Raw genomic sequence first — 18,432 nt, forward strand, 5'->3', positions numbered from 1 at the left:
TAAACCAAGTATTAGAAATTTACATTTTAATTAATTTAAATTATTTAATTTGTCCAATTACTTTTGAGCCCCCGAAATGAAGGGATTGAGTTTAAAAAATGCGTTACTTCACATTTTTATGCAATCATTTTGTTCAACCTACTGAATTAAAGCCGAAAGTCTGAACTTCAACTGCATCTGAATTGTTTTGGTCAAAATCCATTGTGGTAATGTACAGAACAAAAATGTTAAAAATGTTGTCTCTGTCCAAATATATATGGACCTAACTGTATGTCTGCTCAGACTATTAAGGGGGTCATTTATTATCTGTGTATCAGTCTGAACTTTTGCAAATTCTTTCATCTAGCTAATAGTAGGCAAGAATCTCGAAAGCTGTATTATATGATCCATTATGGTATCAAAAATTAATAGAGTGCCAACATATTCCACCACTCTGTATAGAGAGATTACAAGATCCCTCCTCAGTTCCTCCCCACAGGGAGCTAGTATGTAATGTATTAGACAGGACACAGCTGAACAAGACCAAAGTCTGCATTACATAAACCCTAATACCAGCCTAAAGCTGCTCAACCTTTTTCTACTGGGCTCTCACCAGCCAAAAGGTAGTGATCCCAGAGTCCCACCAGTGGTTGAAGTCTATGCTAAAATTAAAAATTTCCATCTCCTGATGCTATTATGACATTTAAAGAAGCACATAAGGAGTTCGTTATCTTGCTAAGCCAGAAATTGCTGCTACAAGAGAAAGAATGGTGTAACATACTGTATAATTACTTGTATCACAACGGTTTCCTCCACAGCGCTCCTGCGACCACTGGGGGGGCGACACACAACTATGGAAGCACTGCTGTAATAATTGTCTGTTTTTTAACAGGGACATACCACTCTGTACCTTATGTAAAAACCGTAACCCAAGTCAAACACAAGTCTTAGTATAAAGTCTGTCACAGAACACATTACATTTATTAAGAGACTCAGGCCTCTTAATAGATTTGGCACATCTCTAGGCAATCTGTGCGCCAGAAATTCAAATCTACACCAGCTATATCTGTCAGGCAGTGTGTGGTCCCACCCCTCCCGCTAAGCACACCTACTTTTCGCACCACTTTGAGTGGCAAGAAAAATTGTGAATTACGGCACAAACCTGGTAAGCACCATAATTTGTGAGTTTTTTTTAAGGCGAAATAGTGTGATAAATGTCCTTGTATGCCAAATATGTAACAATGTACATTCCGCCAACAAATCGTTTTTCAGCTATTAAAAACATAGATGTCAATTCCAGGCATGGCAGTCTGACCTGCCTGATTCCAGACCACACAGGAATAGTAAAAGAATTGATCCAACCCAGTCTATGCTATGTGTCGTCCATCCAAACAGCAGTCCTCAGCCATTGGTCCTGTCATTTGATGATCCCCCAATAAAAAGCATGTTCCAGTCATAAGGGAAGGCTGAAATAATATTTCTATAGACTGTATGTGGTAGGATCTTTCTGTTAATTAACTGCACATTAGTAATTTCATTCCAATGCAAAGCATCTTACCTCTGAAGGACTGAATAATATCTCAGGTGGTAGGATGCGATTTTTCTTTGCAGCTCTCCTAATGATCTCTTCAGCTTCACTGATCCTGCCCTGTGATAGCAGCCATCTAGGAGACTCTGGGATGACCCTGCAATAAGACAGTCATTTTTAAGGTGTTATTATATCATCACCTACAGTATAAGAAATTGTAAGATTATTTTGCTTAGTAATATTAAAATCCAACTCTACGGAGATCCTAAACAGTCAGGTGTGATAATCCCACTTACTCTTCTGCAATATTCACAAGGAGTTGTTGTCCATACACACTATAGAGCGAGATTGTCTATTGATATTAGGCTACTTTCACACGTTTTGTGCGGATCAGTCTTGTATCTGCACAGACGGATCCGCACCGATAATGCAAACGCTTGTTTCCGTTCGTAACGGATCAGTTTGCATTATTCATAAAAAAAAAGTCTAAGTCAAAACGGATCCATCTTGACTTACACTGAAAGTCAATGGGGGACAGATCCGTTTTCAAGTTGCATCATATTGTGTCAGTGAAAAACGGATCCATCCCCATTGACTTACATTGTAAGTCAGGACGGATCCGTCTGGCTCCGCATCGTCAGACGGTCACCAAAACGCTGCAAGCTGTGTTTTAGCAACAGTCTAAAAAAATGCAACGGAGACCAAACACAGCCAAATTGATGCATTCTGAACGGATCCTTATCCATTCAGAATGCATTGGGGCTGAACTGATCCGTTTTGGGCCGCTTGTGAGAGCTCTGAAACTGATCTAACAAGCGGACCCAGAAACCCCAGTGTGAAAGTAGCCTTACTAGTGTTGGGCGAGCATGCTCGTCCGAACACCATTTTGACTCGAACACCGCAATGTGCTGAGCATCGTGATGCTCGAGTCTCCTCCCCTCACGTCTGTTAGCTGCTACACAGCCAATAAATGTGCGGGGAAGTGCTGGCACTCACTGTAATGCCGTAGCCATGTTGATTACAGGCATTAGAGTGATTGGCTGGCCGGAACGAGTCATCTGGTGCGATATAGCACCCGATGACATGTGGTTCGGCTCAGTCTAAGGCCTCTTTCACACTTGCGTTGTCCGGATCCGGAGTGTACTCCACTTGCCGGAATTACACGCCGGATCCGGAAAAACGCAAGTGTACTGAAAGCATTTGAAGACTGATCCGTCTTCAAAATGCTTTCAGTGTTACTATGGCACCCAGGACGCTATTAAAGTCCTGGTTGCCATAGTAGTACTGGGGAGCAGGGGAGCGGCATATTTACAGTCCGCGCGGCTCCCGGGGCGCTCCAGAGTGACGTCAGAGCGCCCCATGCGCATGGATCATGTGATCCATGCGATCACGTCATCCATGCGCCTGGGGCGCCCTGACGTCACTCTGGAGCGCCCCGGGAGCCGCACGGACGGTAAGTATACTGCTCCCCACTACACTTTACCATGGCTGCCAGGACTTTAGCGTCCCGGCAGCCATGGTAACCATTGAGAAAAAGCTAAACGTCGCATCCGGCAATGCGCCGAAACGACGTTTAGCTTAAGGCCGGATCAATGCCTTTCAATGGGCATTCATTCCGGATCCGGCCTTGCGGCAAGTGTTCCGGATTTTTGGCCGGAGCAAAAAGCGCAGCATGCTGCGCTATTTGCTGCGGCCAAAAAACATTCCGTTCCGGAACGGAAGACATCCTGATGCATCCTGAAGGACGGACTGTCCATTCAGAATGCATTAGGATAATCCTGATCAGTATTCTTCCGGCATAGAGCCCCAACGACGGAACTCTATGCCGGAAGACAATAACGCAGATGTGAAAGAGCCCTAAGGCCTAGTTCACACGAACGTTTTTTGGTTTTTTTTGCGAGTGTATGGGCCGTTTTTTTGTGTTCCATATAAGGTCCGTATACGGAACCTTTCTTTTTAATGGTTCCGCCAAAAAAAAAAACGGAATGTACTCTGTATGCATTCCATTTCCGTATTTCCGTTCCGTTGAATGATAGAAAATGTCCTATTTTTGGCCGCAAATCACTTTCCATGGCTCCATTCAATTCAAGGATCCGCCAAAAAAAAAAAAAGGGAACACATACGGAAATGCATCCGAATGTCTTCCGTATCCGTTCCGTTTTTTCTGAACCATCTATTGAAAATGTTATGCCCAGCCCAATTTTTTCTATGTAATTACTGTATACTGTACATGGCATACGGAAAAACGGAAACACAACGGACCTCAAAAACGGAACAACGGAACTGCAAAAAACTATAAAAGCCATACGTTCGTGTAAATTAGGCCTTAGTATTATTATTTTTTTAGGCAGAGTTTAGTTTTGAAAGCTGTTAGAGACCCAAAAGTCCTTTTAACCCCTTAAGGACACGGCCCTATTTCACCTTAAGGACCAGGCCATTTTTTGCAAATCTGACCAGTGTCACTTTAAGTGCTCATAACTTTAAAAAGCTTTGACTTACCCAGGCTATTCTGAGTTTGTTTTTTCGTCACATATTGTACTTCATGACACTGCTAAAATTGGGTCAAAAAAATACAATTTTTACCAAAATTTTTGAAAAATTAGCAAACTTTCAGTTTCTCTACTTCTGTAATACATAGTAGTACCCCCAAAAATTGTGATGACTTTACATTCCCCATATGTCTACTTCATGTTTGTAGCATTTTGGGAATGATATTTTATTTTTTGGGGATGTTACAAGGCTTAGAAGTTTAGAAGCTAATTTTGAAATTTTTCATAAATCTTCAAAATCCCACTTTTTATGGACCAGTTCAGGTTTGAAGTCATATTGAGAGGCTTAGATAATAGAAACCTCCCAAAAATGCCCCCCATTCTAGAAACTACACCCCTCAAGGTATTCAAAACAGTTTATACCAACTTTATTAACCCTTTAGGTCTTCCACAAGAGTTAATGGCAGATGGAGAAACAATTTAGAAATTTCTATTTTTTTGAAAATTTTCCAATATAATCAATTTTTTTCCAGGAGTAAAACAGGGGTTAACTGCCAAACAAAACTCAATATGGGTTGCCCTGATTCTGTAGTTTGCAAAAACACCCCATATGTGGTCGTAAACTACTGTTTGGCCGAATGGTAGCACATAGAAGGAGGGGAACACCATATGGGTTTTAGAAGGCAGATTTTGCAGGACTGGTTTTGCTTATACCATGTCCCATTTGAAGTCCCCTGTTGCACCCCTAGAATAGAAATTTCAAAAAAGTGACTCCATTTAAGAAAGTACACCCCTCAAGGTATTCAAAACTGGGTTAGGTGTTCCACAAGAGTTAATGGCATATGGCGAAACAATTTTGAAATTTCAATTCTTTTGGAAAATTTTCCATTTTAACCCTTACTTTATTACTGGAAAAAATGGGTTAACAGCCAAACAAAATAGGTTGCCCTGATTCTGTAGTTTGCAGAAACACCCCATATGTGGTCGTAAACTACTATTTGGCTAAACGGCAGGACATAGAAGAAGGGGAACGTCATATGGTTTTTGGAAGGCAGATTTTGCTGGACTGGTTTATTTACACCATGTACCCTTTCAAGCCCCCTGATGCACCCCTAGAGTAGAAACTCCATAAAAGTGACCCCATCTAGGAAACTACGGGATAAGGTGGCTGTTGTTTTGGGACTATTTTTGGGGTAAATTTGATTTTTGGTTGCTCTATATTACTCTTTTTTGAGGCAATGTAACAAAAAAATTTAATTCTAAAATTGTTTCTACATTCGCTATTTAGTTTTGTGGAACACCTAAAGGGTTAACATAGTTTGTAAAGTAACTTTTGAATACCTTGAGGGGTGTAGTTTCTTAGACGGGGTAACTTTTTTGGAGTTTCTATTCTAGGCTACATCAGGGGGGCTTCTAATGGGACATGGTGTCAAAAAAAAAAACTGTCCATCAAAATCCAGAAACCGTATGGAGTTCCCTTCGTTCTATGCCCTGCCGTGCGGCTATATAGCCATTTACGACCACATATGGGGTGTTTCTGCAAACTACAGAATCGGGGCAATAAATATTTAGTTTTGTTTGGCTGTTAACCCTTGCTTTATTACCGGCAAAATGGATTAAAATTTAAATTTTGCCCAAAAATTAGTGTTTTGGCACAGTTTTTATTTTATATTTTTAACACCGTTCATCCAAGGCGTTTGGTCAAAAGTTATTTTTATAGCGACGACTTTTACGCACGCGACGATGCCCAATATGTATGGCTCTCAGACTTTGGAGACACTAAGCAGGCATCCTAAAACTGCGGCCCTCCAGATGTTGTAAAACTACAATTCCCACCGTGCCCTGCTGATGGCTGTAGGTTGTCTGGGCATGTTGGGAGTTATAGTTTTACAACATCTGGAGGGCCGCAGTTTGAGGATGCCCTAAAACTAATATTTTTTGGGTAAAGAAAAATTGTTTCCGTGTCTCCAATGTCTGAGAGCCATAGTGTTTTATGTGCTCTAGTGGACTGTTGGGGATTATAGAAATTTAGTACTCCGTGGAAGTGTGATACTCCCTGAAGCAATCGATAACGCAGAGGCCGGATGATCGGGGAACGTGTCACATTGAGTAGTGGTGTCCTTCCGTATCCCCCTCTTGTGACACACTCTGAATCTTTTTTGGTTTCGTCCCTTCTTTCCAGTATGGGGGACCACACCTGGAAAGTGTTGGCCAGGGACGATCCGGGCACCTCCAGTTCCCGAGGTACTCCGGCCTGCTCTTTCCCGGTCCGAAAAGATCAGGTCCTTGAGGACTGCCTCATAGAACTGGAGGAATGTCCCTGTGCTGCCAGCGGTTCGGGATAGTACAAAAGAGTTGTACATGGCAACCTGCACCAAGTAGACCGCAACTTTTTTGTACCATGCCCGGGTTTTGCGCATGGCATTATATGGCTTGAGGACTTGATCAGAGAGATCAACTCCTCCCATATACCGATTGTAGTCGATGATACAATCGGGCTTGAGGGCCATTGCTGTGGTATCTCGCACAAAGACTGGGGTGGTGCTGTTACCGTGGATTGTGGACAGCATAAGGACATCCCTCTTGTCCTTATACCTCACCAGCAACAGGTTTCCACTGGTAAGTGCACGGGTCTCACCCCTGGGGATAGGTACCTGGAGGGGGTAGGCAGGGAGGTTGCGTTGATTTTTCCGCACGGTCCCACAAGCGAACGTGGATCTGGTGGCAAGGGACCTGAACAAGGGAATGCTGGTATAAAAGTTATCCACGTACAAGTGGTAACCATTATCCAGCAGTGGGTACATAAGGTCCCACACGAGTTTCCCGCTAACACCCAGAGTGGGGGGGACATTCTGGGGGTTGAATACGGGAATCTCGCCCTTCGTACACACGAAATTTGTAAGTGTACCCTGAGGTACTCTCACAAATTTTGTATAGCTTCACGCCATACCTCGCCCGCTTTGTGGGAATATATTGGCGGAAACTGAGTCTCCCCTTGAACGCAACGAGAGACTCATCAACCGCGACCTCCCGTCCAGGTACGTAGGCCTCCATGAATTTGGCCCCAAAGTGATCGATGACCGGCCGTATCTTATACAGCCGGTCATAGGCAGGATAGCCTCGGGGTGGACATGCTGCATTATCGGAATAATGCAGACATTTCCGGATGGCCTCAAACCGGGAGCGTGTCATGACCATACTGTACAGTGGGGTCTGGTACAGGACGTCCCCACTCCAGTATTGCCTGACACTGGGTTTTTGGACTACACCCATATGCAGCACGAGGTCCCAAAATGTCCTCATTTCGGCTGCACTGACCAGCGTCCAGCCACCGGGTCTAGCCAAAAATGAGCCTGGGTTTTGAGCGACGAACTGTTGGGCGTACAGATTAGTCTGCTCCACCATCAAATTCACCAGTGGGTTACAGAAAAAAAAACTAAAATAGTCTATTTCAGTAAACCCCACTGTGGGAATCTGGATTCCAGGATTGCCAGCAAAATCCGGAATCTCAGGCTCAAAGTCCACTGGGGAACACCAACTAAGTTCATCGGCAGGGGGCTCCGGTGGACATATTTGGTGGGCCGGGAAACCAGTACGAACCCCAGTGCGGCTCGTACTAGGGTGGGCCACAGGATCCCTAGCACATGGGGCCCCTGGCTCCGCCTGGCGGCGTCTCCGCCGCCTTGGTGGCTCATCGTTATCTGATGATTATGAGGAGGATGCGGATGATAAAAGGAATGTGGGGTCATCCTCATCCTCACTGGGGCTCTCTGAGTCAGAGGCAGTCTGGGCGTATGCCTCCTCGGCCGAGAACATCTGGCGGGCCATGGATGTGTGTGCGTGTATGTGTGCGTGTGTGGAAAACTTTATTATATGTGCGTGTGTGTGGGGGCAACGGGTGTTCGCGTACTAAAAAAGGCAAAAAAAAAAAAGGGCAAGTGTTAGGAAAAAAAAAGTTCAAACTTGCTGATCAGCGGTACAACGGGCGATGCGCTAACAGTGGACGGACGCTAAAAAGTGCCGGCCAGTCAGCGCACGTAGAAAAAAAATATATGTGGTGGTGAGGGGAGGGGGGGCAAGTGGCAGGGGGGGTCTGGGGTCTGATAGATGGAAGTTTTGAATAAAAGTACTTTTTCTTTTTTTTTTTCCTAATTTACTTTTCCCTTCTTTCCCTGCCTAACGGTGCCTCTCCCTCACTGACCCTAACCTACCTGGGTGGCGATGGGTGCAGGAGGGTGATGGATGGCGATTAGGGGGACACAGGAGCTGGTGCTGGACGATGCTTCCGGGTGCTCGTGCAGAACAGGAAGAGGGGAGCGCAGGAAGTTTGAATCTCGCGCCTCTCTCCCCTGCACCAATCAGCACCCTGGACAGCAGTGTTCAGCACCAGGGCCAGCACCGCCTCTTCAAATCTTCGTACTGCGATTGGTGGTGTACAATTACGCCACCGATCGCAGTCTTTTTCCGGTTCATCAGGTCACAGGACACCCGAATGGACCGGAAACGCAGAAAACCGCAGGTCTGAATTGACCTGCGGTTTTCTGCGATTGCCCCTGCGTTGTTACGGGATGCTGGCTTAATGATTTCAGCCGGCATCCCGTTCCGATTAACCCCCGCGGCGCCGGAATCCCGTTTTTAAGGTAGGACGTACCGGTCCGTACCCGGGAAATAGGGCGTACCGGTACGTCCTGTGTCCTTAAGGGGTTAAGGAATATTGTTTTATCTGGCTGCAATATATATTATTAGTGCAACCTGCGATAAATTGCGTGCAATTGTTTGGCAGCTGCTGACAGTGACACAACCTCTGCTACATCTGTTGTGTTACATTTGCGCATCCTAAATATCTGTGACATTCAGTTTAATATTTTCGCGGCTGGTGACAGCGACATTACCTGCGCTACATCTCCTGTATAACGTTTGTGCATCCTAAATATCAGTGATATTCAGTTTAATTTATTTGTGCATACATTTACAAAACCTGCGCTACTGTACGTGTGACATACTTGCAAGCATATATACCATTTAATATGGTCAAGGCGAGCAGTAAGGGACCGGGAAGTGGCCGTGCTGCTGATGGTGCACGCAAAGGTCGTGGCCCTGGTTGCAGTGAAACAGTGCCTGCTGCCAGAGCACAAGAAACACACTAATCCACGATACTTAGCTTCATGTCCCAGTTTACAGGGCGGTGGAGGACACCACTCTCAAAGTCACACCAGTGCGACCAGGTGGTCGGTTGTATTGCAGCAGATAATGTTTCCAGTCGGTTAAGCACCACCCTGTCTTCCACAAAGTCCAGTCTCAGTAGCCAAGAGTCTGGTCAACAGAAACCTCACCCCGATCCTCCTTCCTCCCACCATGGAGAGTCTTGGCAAACAAGTGATCTCGCTTGAAGAGGGACATGAGGAGATCTTGTGCCCTGATTCCCAAACTCTTGAGCATCCACAGTCAGAAAAAGATGATGGTGGGGAACAGCAATTAGTGTTTCACTAGGTGGCGATGATGATGAGACACAGTTGCCAATAAGTCAACCACAATTAGTGTCTCAAGAGGTTCATGAGGAGGATGAGATACATTTGTCAATAAGTGAGGTTCTTGTTAGGTCAACAAGTCAGGAGATGACAAGAGTGAGGAAGTGGAAGATGAGGTTGTGGACGATGAAATCACTGACTCAACCTGGGAAGATGGCAAGCCGAGCGAGGACAGCAGTACAGAGGGGGAGGGATCTGCAGCACCGCAACAGGCTGGAAGACGCAGTGGGGTGGCAAAAGAGAGAAGGCGGGCCACAGCAAACAGGCCCACAACTGTTCCCCGGAGCACCCCCTTGTGGAAATCTCCCTTGCCAAGGGGTAGGTGTTCCGCAGTTTGGCGCTTTTTTGAGGAAAGTGTGGACGATAAAAGAATGGTCATTTGCAACCTGTGCCATTTGTGCCGTATCAAAATGAGCAGGGGCGTGAACACTAGCAACCTCACCACCAGCATAATCCGCCACATGGCATGAAAGTACCCTAATAGGTAGGCTGAACACCTGGGTCCACAATCAGTGTCTGCGGGTCACACCACTGCCTCCTCTTCCCCTGTGTTACGTGCTAGCCAATCCTTTGTCAAAGACGCAGACCCGGATGCCTCCCACCCTGCACCTGGACCTTCTCAAGCACCATCATCTAGCAAATCCACTTCTGTGTCCCAGCACAGCGTACAGATGTTCAAACCCCAAGCCTTTGAACGAAAGCGCAAATACCCAGCCACCCACCCACAGGCCATAGTACTAAAATGTGCACCTTTCCAAAATTGCTGGCCATGGAAATTCTGCCATTTAGGCTTGTGGACACAGAGGCTTTCCGCAGCCTGATGGAGGTAGCCATCCCTTGTTACTCAGTTCACAGCCGCCACAATTTTTTTCCCGATGTGCCATCCCCGCCTTAGACCAGCATGTGTCCCTTAACATCACCCGTGCCTTGACCAATGCAGTTATTGGGAAGGTCCACTTAACAACTGACACATGGCCAAGTGCTTTTGGCCAGGGATGCTACATTTCGCTGACTGCACACTGGGTGAACGCTGGGAGCAAGTTGCACCCTGGGATGGCACAGGTCCTACGATCAGTCAGTAGCTGGAAGCAGTGTAGCACTGTAGTGGGGAAGCGGCAACAGGCCGTGCTGAAACTAATTTGCTTAGGTGACAAACAGAACACTGCCGCAGAGCTGTGGCAGGATATAAGAAACCAGACTGAGCTATGGCTCTCGCCATTCAACCTACAACCAGGCATGGTTGTGTCCGATAATGGCTGTAACTTGGTGACGGCATTGGAGCTCGGCAAGCTCACACATATACCATGCCTAGCCCATATGTTCAACTTAGTGGTTAAGCGGTTTCTTAAAACCTACCGAAATTTGCCTGAGCTAGTGGTGAAGGTGCACCGCGCGTGTGCCCATTTCCGAAAGTCATCTAAGGCTACTTTCACACCTGCGTTCAATCGGATCCGTTCTGAACGGATCCGCTCATATTAATGCAGACGGTGGCTCCGTTCAGAACGGATCCGTCTGCATTAGAACTTAGAAAAATTTTCTAAGTCTGAAAGTAGCCTGAGCGGATCCATTCCGACTTTACATTGAAAGTCAATGGGGGACGGATCCGCTTGAAGATTGAGCCATATGGTGTCATCTTCAAGCGGATCCGTCCCCATTGACTTACATTGTAAGTCGGAACGGATCCGCTCGCCTCCGCACGGCCAGGTGGACACCCGAACGCTGCTTGCAGCGTTCAGGCGTCCGCTCACTGAGCGGAGCGGAGGCTGAGCGCTGGCAGGCGAATGCATTCTCAGTGGATCCGCCTCCACTGAGAATGCATTAGGGCCAGACGGCTGCGTTCAGGGCCGCTCGTGAGCCCCTTCAAACGGAGCTCACGAGCGGACACCTGAATGCAGGTGTGAAAGGAGCCTAAAGCTGCCGCCGGTCTGGAGACGCTGCAGCAGTGCTTGCAATTGCCAGCTCACTGACTGTTGTGCGACGTGGGCATGCGCTGAAACTCCACGTTCCACATGTAGGGCAGGCTTTGTGAGCAGCAGAGGGCAGTATTGGAATACCAGCTGCAACATGGTTGTCGCCTTTTCAGTCAGCTTCCGCTCTTCACAAGCGACAAGTAGGCATATGGATGTCTGACCTCAGTGAGGTTTTACGCCCCTAATGTTTTAGATTGTCAGATCAGCAGCAGACCCTCACCCCTAATGTTTTAGATGGTCAGATCAGGAGCGGCCCCTAATGTTTTAGGCTACTTTCACACTCGCGTTTGGTGCAGATCCGTCATGGATCTGTATAGACGGATCCGTTCAGATAATACAAACTTCTGCATCCGTTCAGAACGGATCAGTTTGTATTATCTTTAACATAGCCAAGATGATCCGTCTTGAACACCACTGAAAGTCAAGTCAATGGAGGACAGATCCGTTTTCTATTGTGCCAGATTGTGTCATAGAAAACTGATCCTTCCCCATTGACTTACATTGTGTGTCAGAACTGATCCGTTTGGCTCAGTTTCGTTAGACGGACACCGAAACGCTGCAAGCAGCATTTTAGTGTCCGCCTCCAAAGCGGAATGGAGACGGAACAGAGGCAAACTGATGCATTCTGAGCGGATCCTTTTCCATTCAGAGTGCATTAGGGCAAACCTGATCAGTTTTGGACCACTTGCTAGAGCCCTGAATGGATCTCACAAACGGAAAGCCAAAACGCCAGTGTGAAAAGTAGCCTTAGAGGGTCAGCTCAGGAGCAGACCCTCACCCCTAATGTTTTAGATGGTCAGCTCAGCAGCAGGCCCTTGCCCATAATGTTTTAGATGGTCAGATCAGCAACAGGCCCTTGCCCCTAATTTTTTAGAGGGTCAGTTCAGCAGCAGACCCTCACCCCTAATGTTTTAGAGGGTCACCAGCAGGCCCTTGCCCATAATGTTTTAGATGGTCAGATTAGCAGCAGGCCCTCATCCCTAATGTTTTAGAGGGTCACCAGCAGGCCATTAATCATAATAGGATATGTGCTGTATGATCATGCCCTCCTTTATGTGTAATAAAGGATGTATTGGAGTGCCGATTCCTTGTAATTTGTGGCTGCCCTTTCACTTAGTGCATAAGCTTTATGAGTGTAGGAGTCCCATTGTACCACAATGTGAATGAGGCCCTTCTTTATGTGATATACAGGCTGTATCGGAGTGCCTCTTCCTTGCAATTTTTGGCAGCATTTGCACTTTATATACAAGTAAATATACAGGAAAGAATGTTTCCTAACAATTTTTCCTCAAAAATCGATTTATCTTTGGTTTTGTGTGCGTATTATTGTCAGTCTGTAAAAGTGGCGTACTACTCGGACATCATCATTCCTAGCAGCGACCTGGGAGACCAGACATCCCCCCCATGCCTTCCATCAATTTCTGACCTTTTCCTGTGAACCAGACACTCTCCCCTCTTCAGAGCATGGGGTGCCTGGTTTAATGCTCTGGTTCTCCCATTAACTTCCATTGTGCTTGGGTGCTGTGGAGAGCATCCGAGCATCCTGATGTGTTCTACTCGAGCACCAGAGCACTTTGGCGCTCAATCAACACTAGTGTCTACATATTCCTTAGTGATGTACAGAGGTTGTTAATTCATACTTACCTTAAGCTATTGTACTGAAAGGAGAGTATGTATAAAGCACAGATACCACTTCTCCACAAAGAACACTCTATTTATACCGGTTTTGCTGCATTTTTGTGCACTTTTTAGGCTACCTGCACAAGCTGCGGAATATGTGCGTCTTACAGTAACGTAATACAGTACCAAAGTGGATGACATGAGACAATTCTCATGTACACTTTGCTATTTCATTCCCTGCAGAAACTGACCTGCAGTGAAGATTTTGAAATCTGCAGCACGTCTATTCTTTGTGCAGTTCTTTTGTGTAGATTTCACCCTTTTCAATGCATGGCTGAGATCTGTGGCAAAACCACATCAAATCTGCACCAAAAACCCAAGTAACCCACGCATTGTATGTAGTGGATTTACTGATAAAACACACAGAAATCCACATGAAAGTTTGTGCGGAACTTCTGAATGAGCCGACACCCGTGTGCGTGTTTTTGCATAAGGAGCGGAATCGCACAAACAATTGACATGCTGCAGATTTCAAAATCCGCACGGTGGGTTAATTTCCACAGGAAAGAAAAAACTAAAGTGTACATTAGATTTGTCAAATGCCATTCACTTTGCTGGTACTGTATTCTATTGCATTTTTTCCGTACAAAATTCTGCACAGAAAAACTGGGTAACCTGCAATGTGTGCAATTACCCTAAGCAGTTTTTGCATGTGGCTTCTCATGCAGAAAACCGCAGTGTAAGGGTTTACACAGATCTAATATACACTCTGCTTTTTTTCCATGTGGAAACTGACCTGCTGTGCCAATTTAGAAATCCACAGCACGTCAGATTGTTTGTGAGGTTTTTTTTCCTTCAGATTGTGTAGCGGGCCGGCAGTTACAGAGAGAGCAGAGCCTCTAGGTGTAACAGCAATGCCCCCATTGCTCCTAGAGGCACATTTGCATATATTAAAACATAATTTTTCTCAGCAATGTTGCTACATACGAACATGGAACCTCAGCTGCCAAGTGCACATGTAACAGATCAGCCAGTTTCATAGGGACAAATCTAATGACAGATGCCCTTTAAGACCAGTTTCAGACAAGCGAGTGGTCTTGTGAGAAACATGCTACAAATGCGAGCATTATTTTCTTTCCTTGATTCTGCTCTTGTAATAAAACCTCATAGCATTATAATGATATTTAATGTTGTGTGTCCCTGCACGACATCAGCTGTAATGTACTGTAATGACATAATGCCGTCAGTACATTACAGCTGAAGGGACGGACATACAGCATTATAAATCATTATAATGCAATGATGTCTCTTTACAGGATGGGAACTCATGTTCCCACACAGAGCATGTTTCCAGCAGACAACTCAAGAGTCTAAAACTGGCCTAATACTTCCTCTCCTTTTATGATCCACACCTGATGTTGGCTTCAAAAACAACATAAAAAAACCTGAAGGTGTGGCAGCACCCTTAATCGCCTCAAACCCTGATTATGAACACACAAAAATGCAGTGCAGCTATGTGATTAATCTCAATTAGGGATGTGCGAATCGACTTCGGATGAAACATCTGGAGTCGATTGGCATAAAACTTTGTTCTAATACTGTACAGGTTAGGTTCCAAGTGGCCAATACATTCTAATACTGTACAGAGCTCCTGCTCCGTACAGTATTAGAACAAAGTTTGATGCAAATCGACTTTCGGATGTTTAATCCGAAGTCGATTTGCTCATCCCTAATCTGATTTTTCATGTACCAACAAGCATTAGGTTACATGCATGAATAAACCTGACAAGTTGTGTCATTCTCATAAGCCCTGATTAGGTCTGTCTGCATCAGCTAGCATGAATTGTTTCCTGGGAGTAGGAGATTGTTTTCCACACTGCACAGGGAACGGAGCCATTTACCATAGCTTAATATGTTATCTAGCATTACAGGGCTGCCCCCTTGTGGGAAGAAAATGAATTTCATCTTTTAGGATTTAGCCACAAAGTACATGTGCACCTAATTCAGAAACCAGTACGGAAGGGAACACAGAAGAAAATGCTTTTGGTTACAATACATCACTGTTTAACCCCTGGCGATCAAGGTCTGTATCAGCATTTGGAAAATGATTAAAAACCATGAGAATAGTCTGCGGTGAGTGAGTAATTCTAACTGATGACAAGGCAGACAGACAATCTATACGCCACATAGCACAGGACACCGCTTTATACCAAGTGGACAAGGTCTCAATAGAGAATATTAATGTACTTTTAATTAAAGCTCATACTACCATAAATAAACCATTGAAATCTGCTGGGTCATACTTGCTCATGAATTCTACATAAGGCCTCATGCACACGACCGTTTTTTTTGTGGTCCGCAAAAACGGGTTCCGTAGTTCCGTGATCCGTGTCAGTTTTTTCTTCCGTGGGTCTTCCTTGATTTTTGGAGGATCCACGGAAATGAAGGAAAAAGTCGTTTTGGTGTCCGTCTGGCCGTGCGGAGCCAAACGGATCCGTCCTGACTTACAATGCAAGTCAATAGGGACGGATCCGTTTGACGTTGACACAATATGGTGCAATTGCAAATGGACCCGTCCCCCGTTGACTTTCAATGTAAAGTCAGGAGTCCCTATTATACCATCGGATATCAGTTTGTTTTTTTCAATCCGATGGTATATTTTAACTTGAAGCGTCCCCATCAGGGCTGTGGAGTCGGTAGATAAATGCTCCGACTCCGACTCCTCAGTTTTTTGTACTTCCAACTCTGACTCCCCTGTATTTAACCCCTTCACGTCTGCAATCTGTATATATACGTGATAGCTGCACATACCCCGTGCAGCTACCACGTATATAAACGTTCTGGCAGCTCTTTAATCCAAGCGCTGCAAAGCCTCCCGGAACCCCCCTCTTTCCTGCGCTGCAGCCTCCCGGAACCCACCTTTTTCCTGCGCTGCGGTTGCGGCATCCATGGGGTTAACAGAGGGAGGGAGCTCCCTCTCTCCACCATCAGGGCTGCAGCGCTGTGATTGCAGCACCCGATGGTTGCCATGGCAACCGGACGCTTTGCAAAAGCGTCTGGTTGCCATGGCAAAGGCGTCCAGTGCTGCCACCTACAGGCAATCTGGAAGTACTATACTTTGCAATGCAAGAGCATTGCAAAGTATAGTACAACTATCAGCCCCACTGGATCTTCAAGATCCAAGAGGGAACTGATAAAAAAAAAAGTGAAAATAATAAAAGTAAAAATAAATAAATAAATAAATAAAAATGTAAATTAGAAAAAAGAAATTGCCTTTTCCTATAAAAAAATGAAAAAATAAAATAAAATACACATATTAGGTGTCGCCGCGTCCGTACCGACCATCTCTATAAATATATCACATGATAGACCCCGTCCGATAAACACCATAAAATTAAAATTAAAATTAAAAAAACTGTGCCAAAAAAGCTATATTTGTCACCTTACATCACAAAAAGTGCAACAGCAAGCGATCAAAAAGGCGTATGACCCCCAAAATAGTACCAATCAAACCGTCACCTCGTCCCGCAAAAAATTATACCCTATTTAAGACAATCGCCCAAAAAATAAAAAAGCTATGGCTCTCAGACTATAGAGACACTAAAACATCATTTTTTGGGTTTCAAAAATGCTATTATCGTGTAAAACTTAAATAAATAAGAAAAAGTATACATATTAGGTATTGCCACGTCCGTAACGATCTTCTCTATAAAACTATCACATGACCTAACTCCTCAGATGAACGCTGTAAAAATAAATAAATTAAAACTGTTCCAAAACAGCCAATTTTTGGGTCACCTTGCCACATAAAGTGTAATAATGAATGATCAAAAAATCCTATGTACCCAAAAATGGTACCAATAAAAACCTCAACACTTTCTGCAAAAAAACTAGCCCCTGCACAAGACGATCGGCACAAAAATAAAAAACATATGGCGTTCAGAAAACCAATCCAGCACAATTTACCTTCCAAAAACCATATGGCATTCCTTTCCTTCTGCGCCTGCCGTGTGCCCGTACAGTAGTTTACGACCACATGTGGGGTGTTTATGTAAACCGCGGAATCAGGGTAATAAATTATGAGTTTTGTTTGGCTGTTAACTCTCAATGTGTTAAAGAAAAAAAAAATATAAAATGGAAAATCTGCCAAAAATGTGAAATTTTGAAATTTCATCTTTATTTTCCTTTAATTCTTGTGGAACGCCTAAAGGGTTAACAAAGTTTTTAACCACTTAAGGACCACAGGTTTATACCCCCCTAGTGACCAGGCCCTTTTTTACAAATCGGCACTCCACAACTTTAGCGGTTTATTGCTCGGTCATGCAACTTACCACCCAAATGAATTTTACCTCCTTTTCTTCTCACTAATGGAGCTTTCATTTGGTGGTATTTCATTGCCGCTGACATTTTTACTTTTTTTGTTATTAATCGAAATTTAACGATTTTTTTGCAAAAAAATTACATTTTTCACTTTCAGCTGTAAAATTTTGCAAAAAAAACGACATCCATATATACATTTTTCGCCAAATTTATTGTTCTACATGTCTTTGATAAAAAAAAAATGTTTGGGCAAAAAAAAAATGGTTTGGGTAAAAGTTATAGCATTTGCAAACTATGGTACAAAAATGTGAATTTCCGCTTTTTGAAACAGCTCTGACTTTCTGAGCACCTGTCATGTTTCCTGAGGTTCTACAATGCCCAAACAGTAGAAAAACCCCACAAATGACCCCATTTCGGAAAGTAGACACCCTAAGGTATTCGCTGATGGGCATAGTGAGTTCATAGAACTTTTTATTTTTTGTCACAAGTTAGCGGAAAATGATGATGATTTTATTTTTTCTTACAAAGTCTCATATTCCACTAACTTGCGACAAAAAATAAAAAATTCTAAAAACTTGCCATGCCCCTCACGGAATACCTTGGGGTGTCTTCTTTCCAAAATGGGGTCACTTGTGGGGTAGTTATACTGCCCTGGCAATTTAGTGGCCCAAATGTGTGAGAAGTACCTTGCAATCAAAATGTGTAAGAAATGACCGGTGAAATCCAAAAGGTGCACTTTGGAATATGTGCCCCATTGCCCACCTTGGCAGCAAAAAAGTGTGACACATCTGGTATCGCCGTACTCAGGAGAAGTTGGGGAATGTGTTTTGGGGTGTCATTTTACATATACCCATGCTGGGTGACAAAAATATCTTGGTCAAATGCCAACTTTGTATAAAAAAAATGGGAAAAGTTGTCTTTTGCCAAGATATTTCTCTCACCCAGCATGGGTATATGTAAAATGACACCCCAAAACACATTCCCCAACTTCTCCTGAG

General features: G+C 44.5%; 1 protein-coding gene across 1 annotated transcript in view; it reads right to left on the bottom strand.

The window, feature by feature from the left end:
• The window catches only part of LOC122926283 (solute carrier family 22 member 5-like), a 130,580-nt gene that overhangs the window by 24,063 nt on the left and 88,085 nt on the right, over positions 1-18,432 (bottom strand). Inside the window, exon 5 of the mRNA XM_044277657.1 lies at positions 1,538-1,664. Within this exon, the coding sequence (XP_044133592.1) occupies positions 1,538-1,664 (127 nt within the window). The remainder of the gene's footprint in view (positions 1-1,537; positions 1,665-18,432) is intronic.

This window comes from Bufo gargarizans, chromosome 2 (genome assembly GCF_014858855.1).
Source record: "Bufo gargarizans isolate SCDJY-AF-19 chromosome 2, ASM1485885v1, whole genome shotgun sequence".
NCBI classification, from domain to species: domain Eukaryota; kingdom Metazoa; phylum Chordata; class Amphibia; order Anura; family Bufonidae; genus Bufo; species Bufo gargarizans.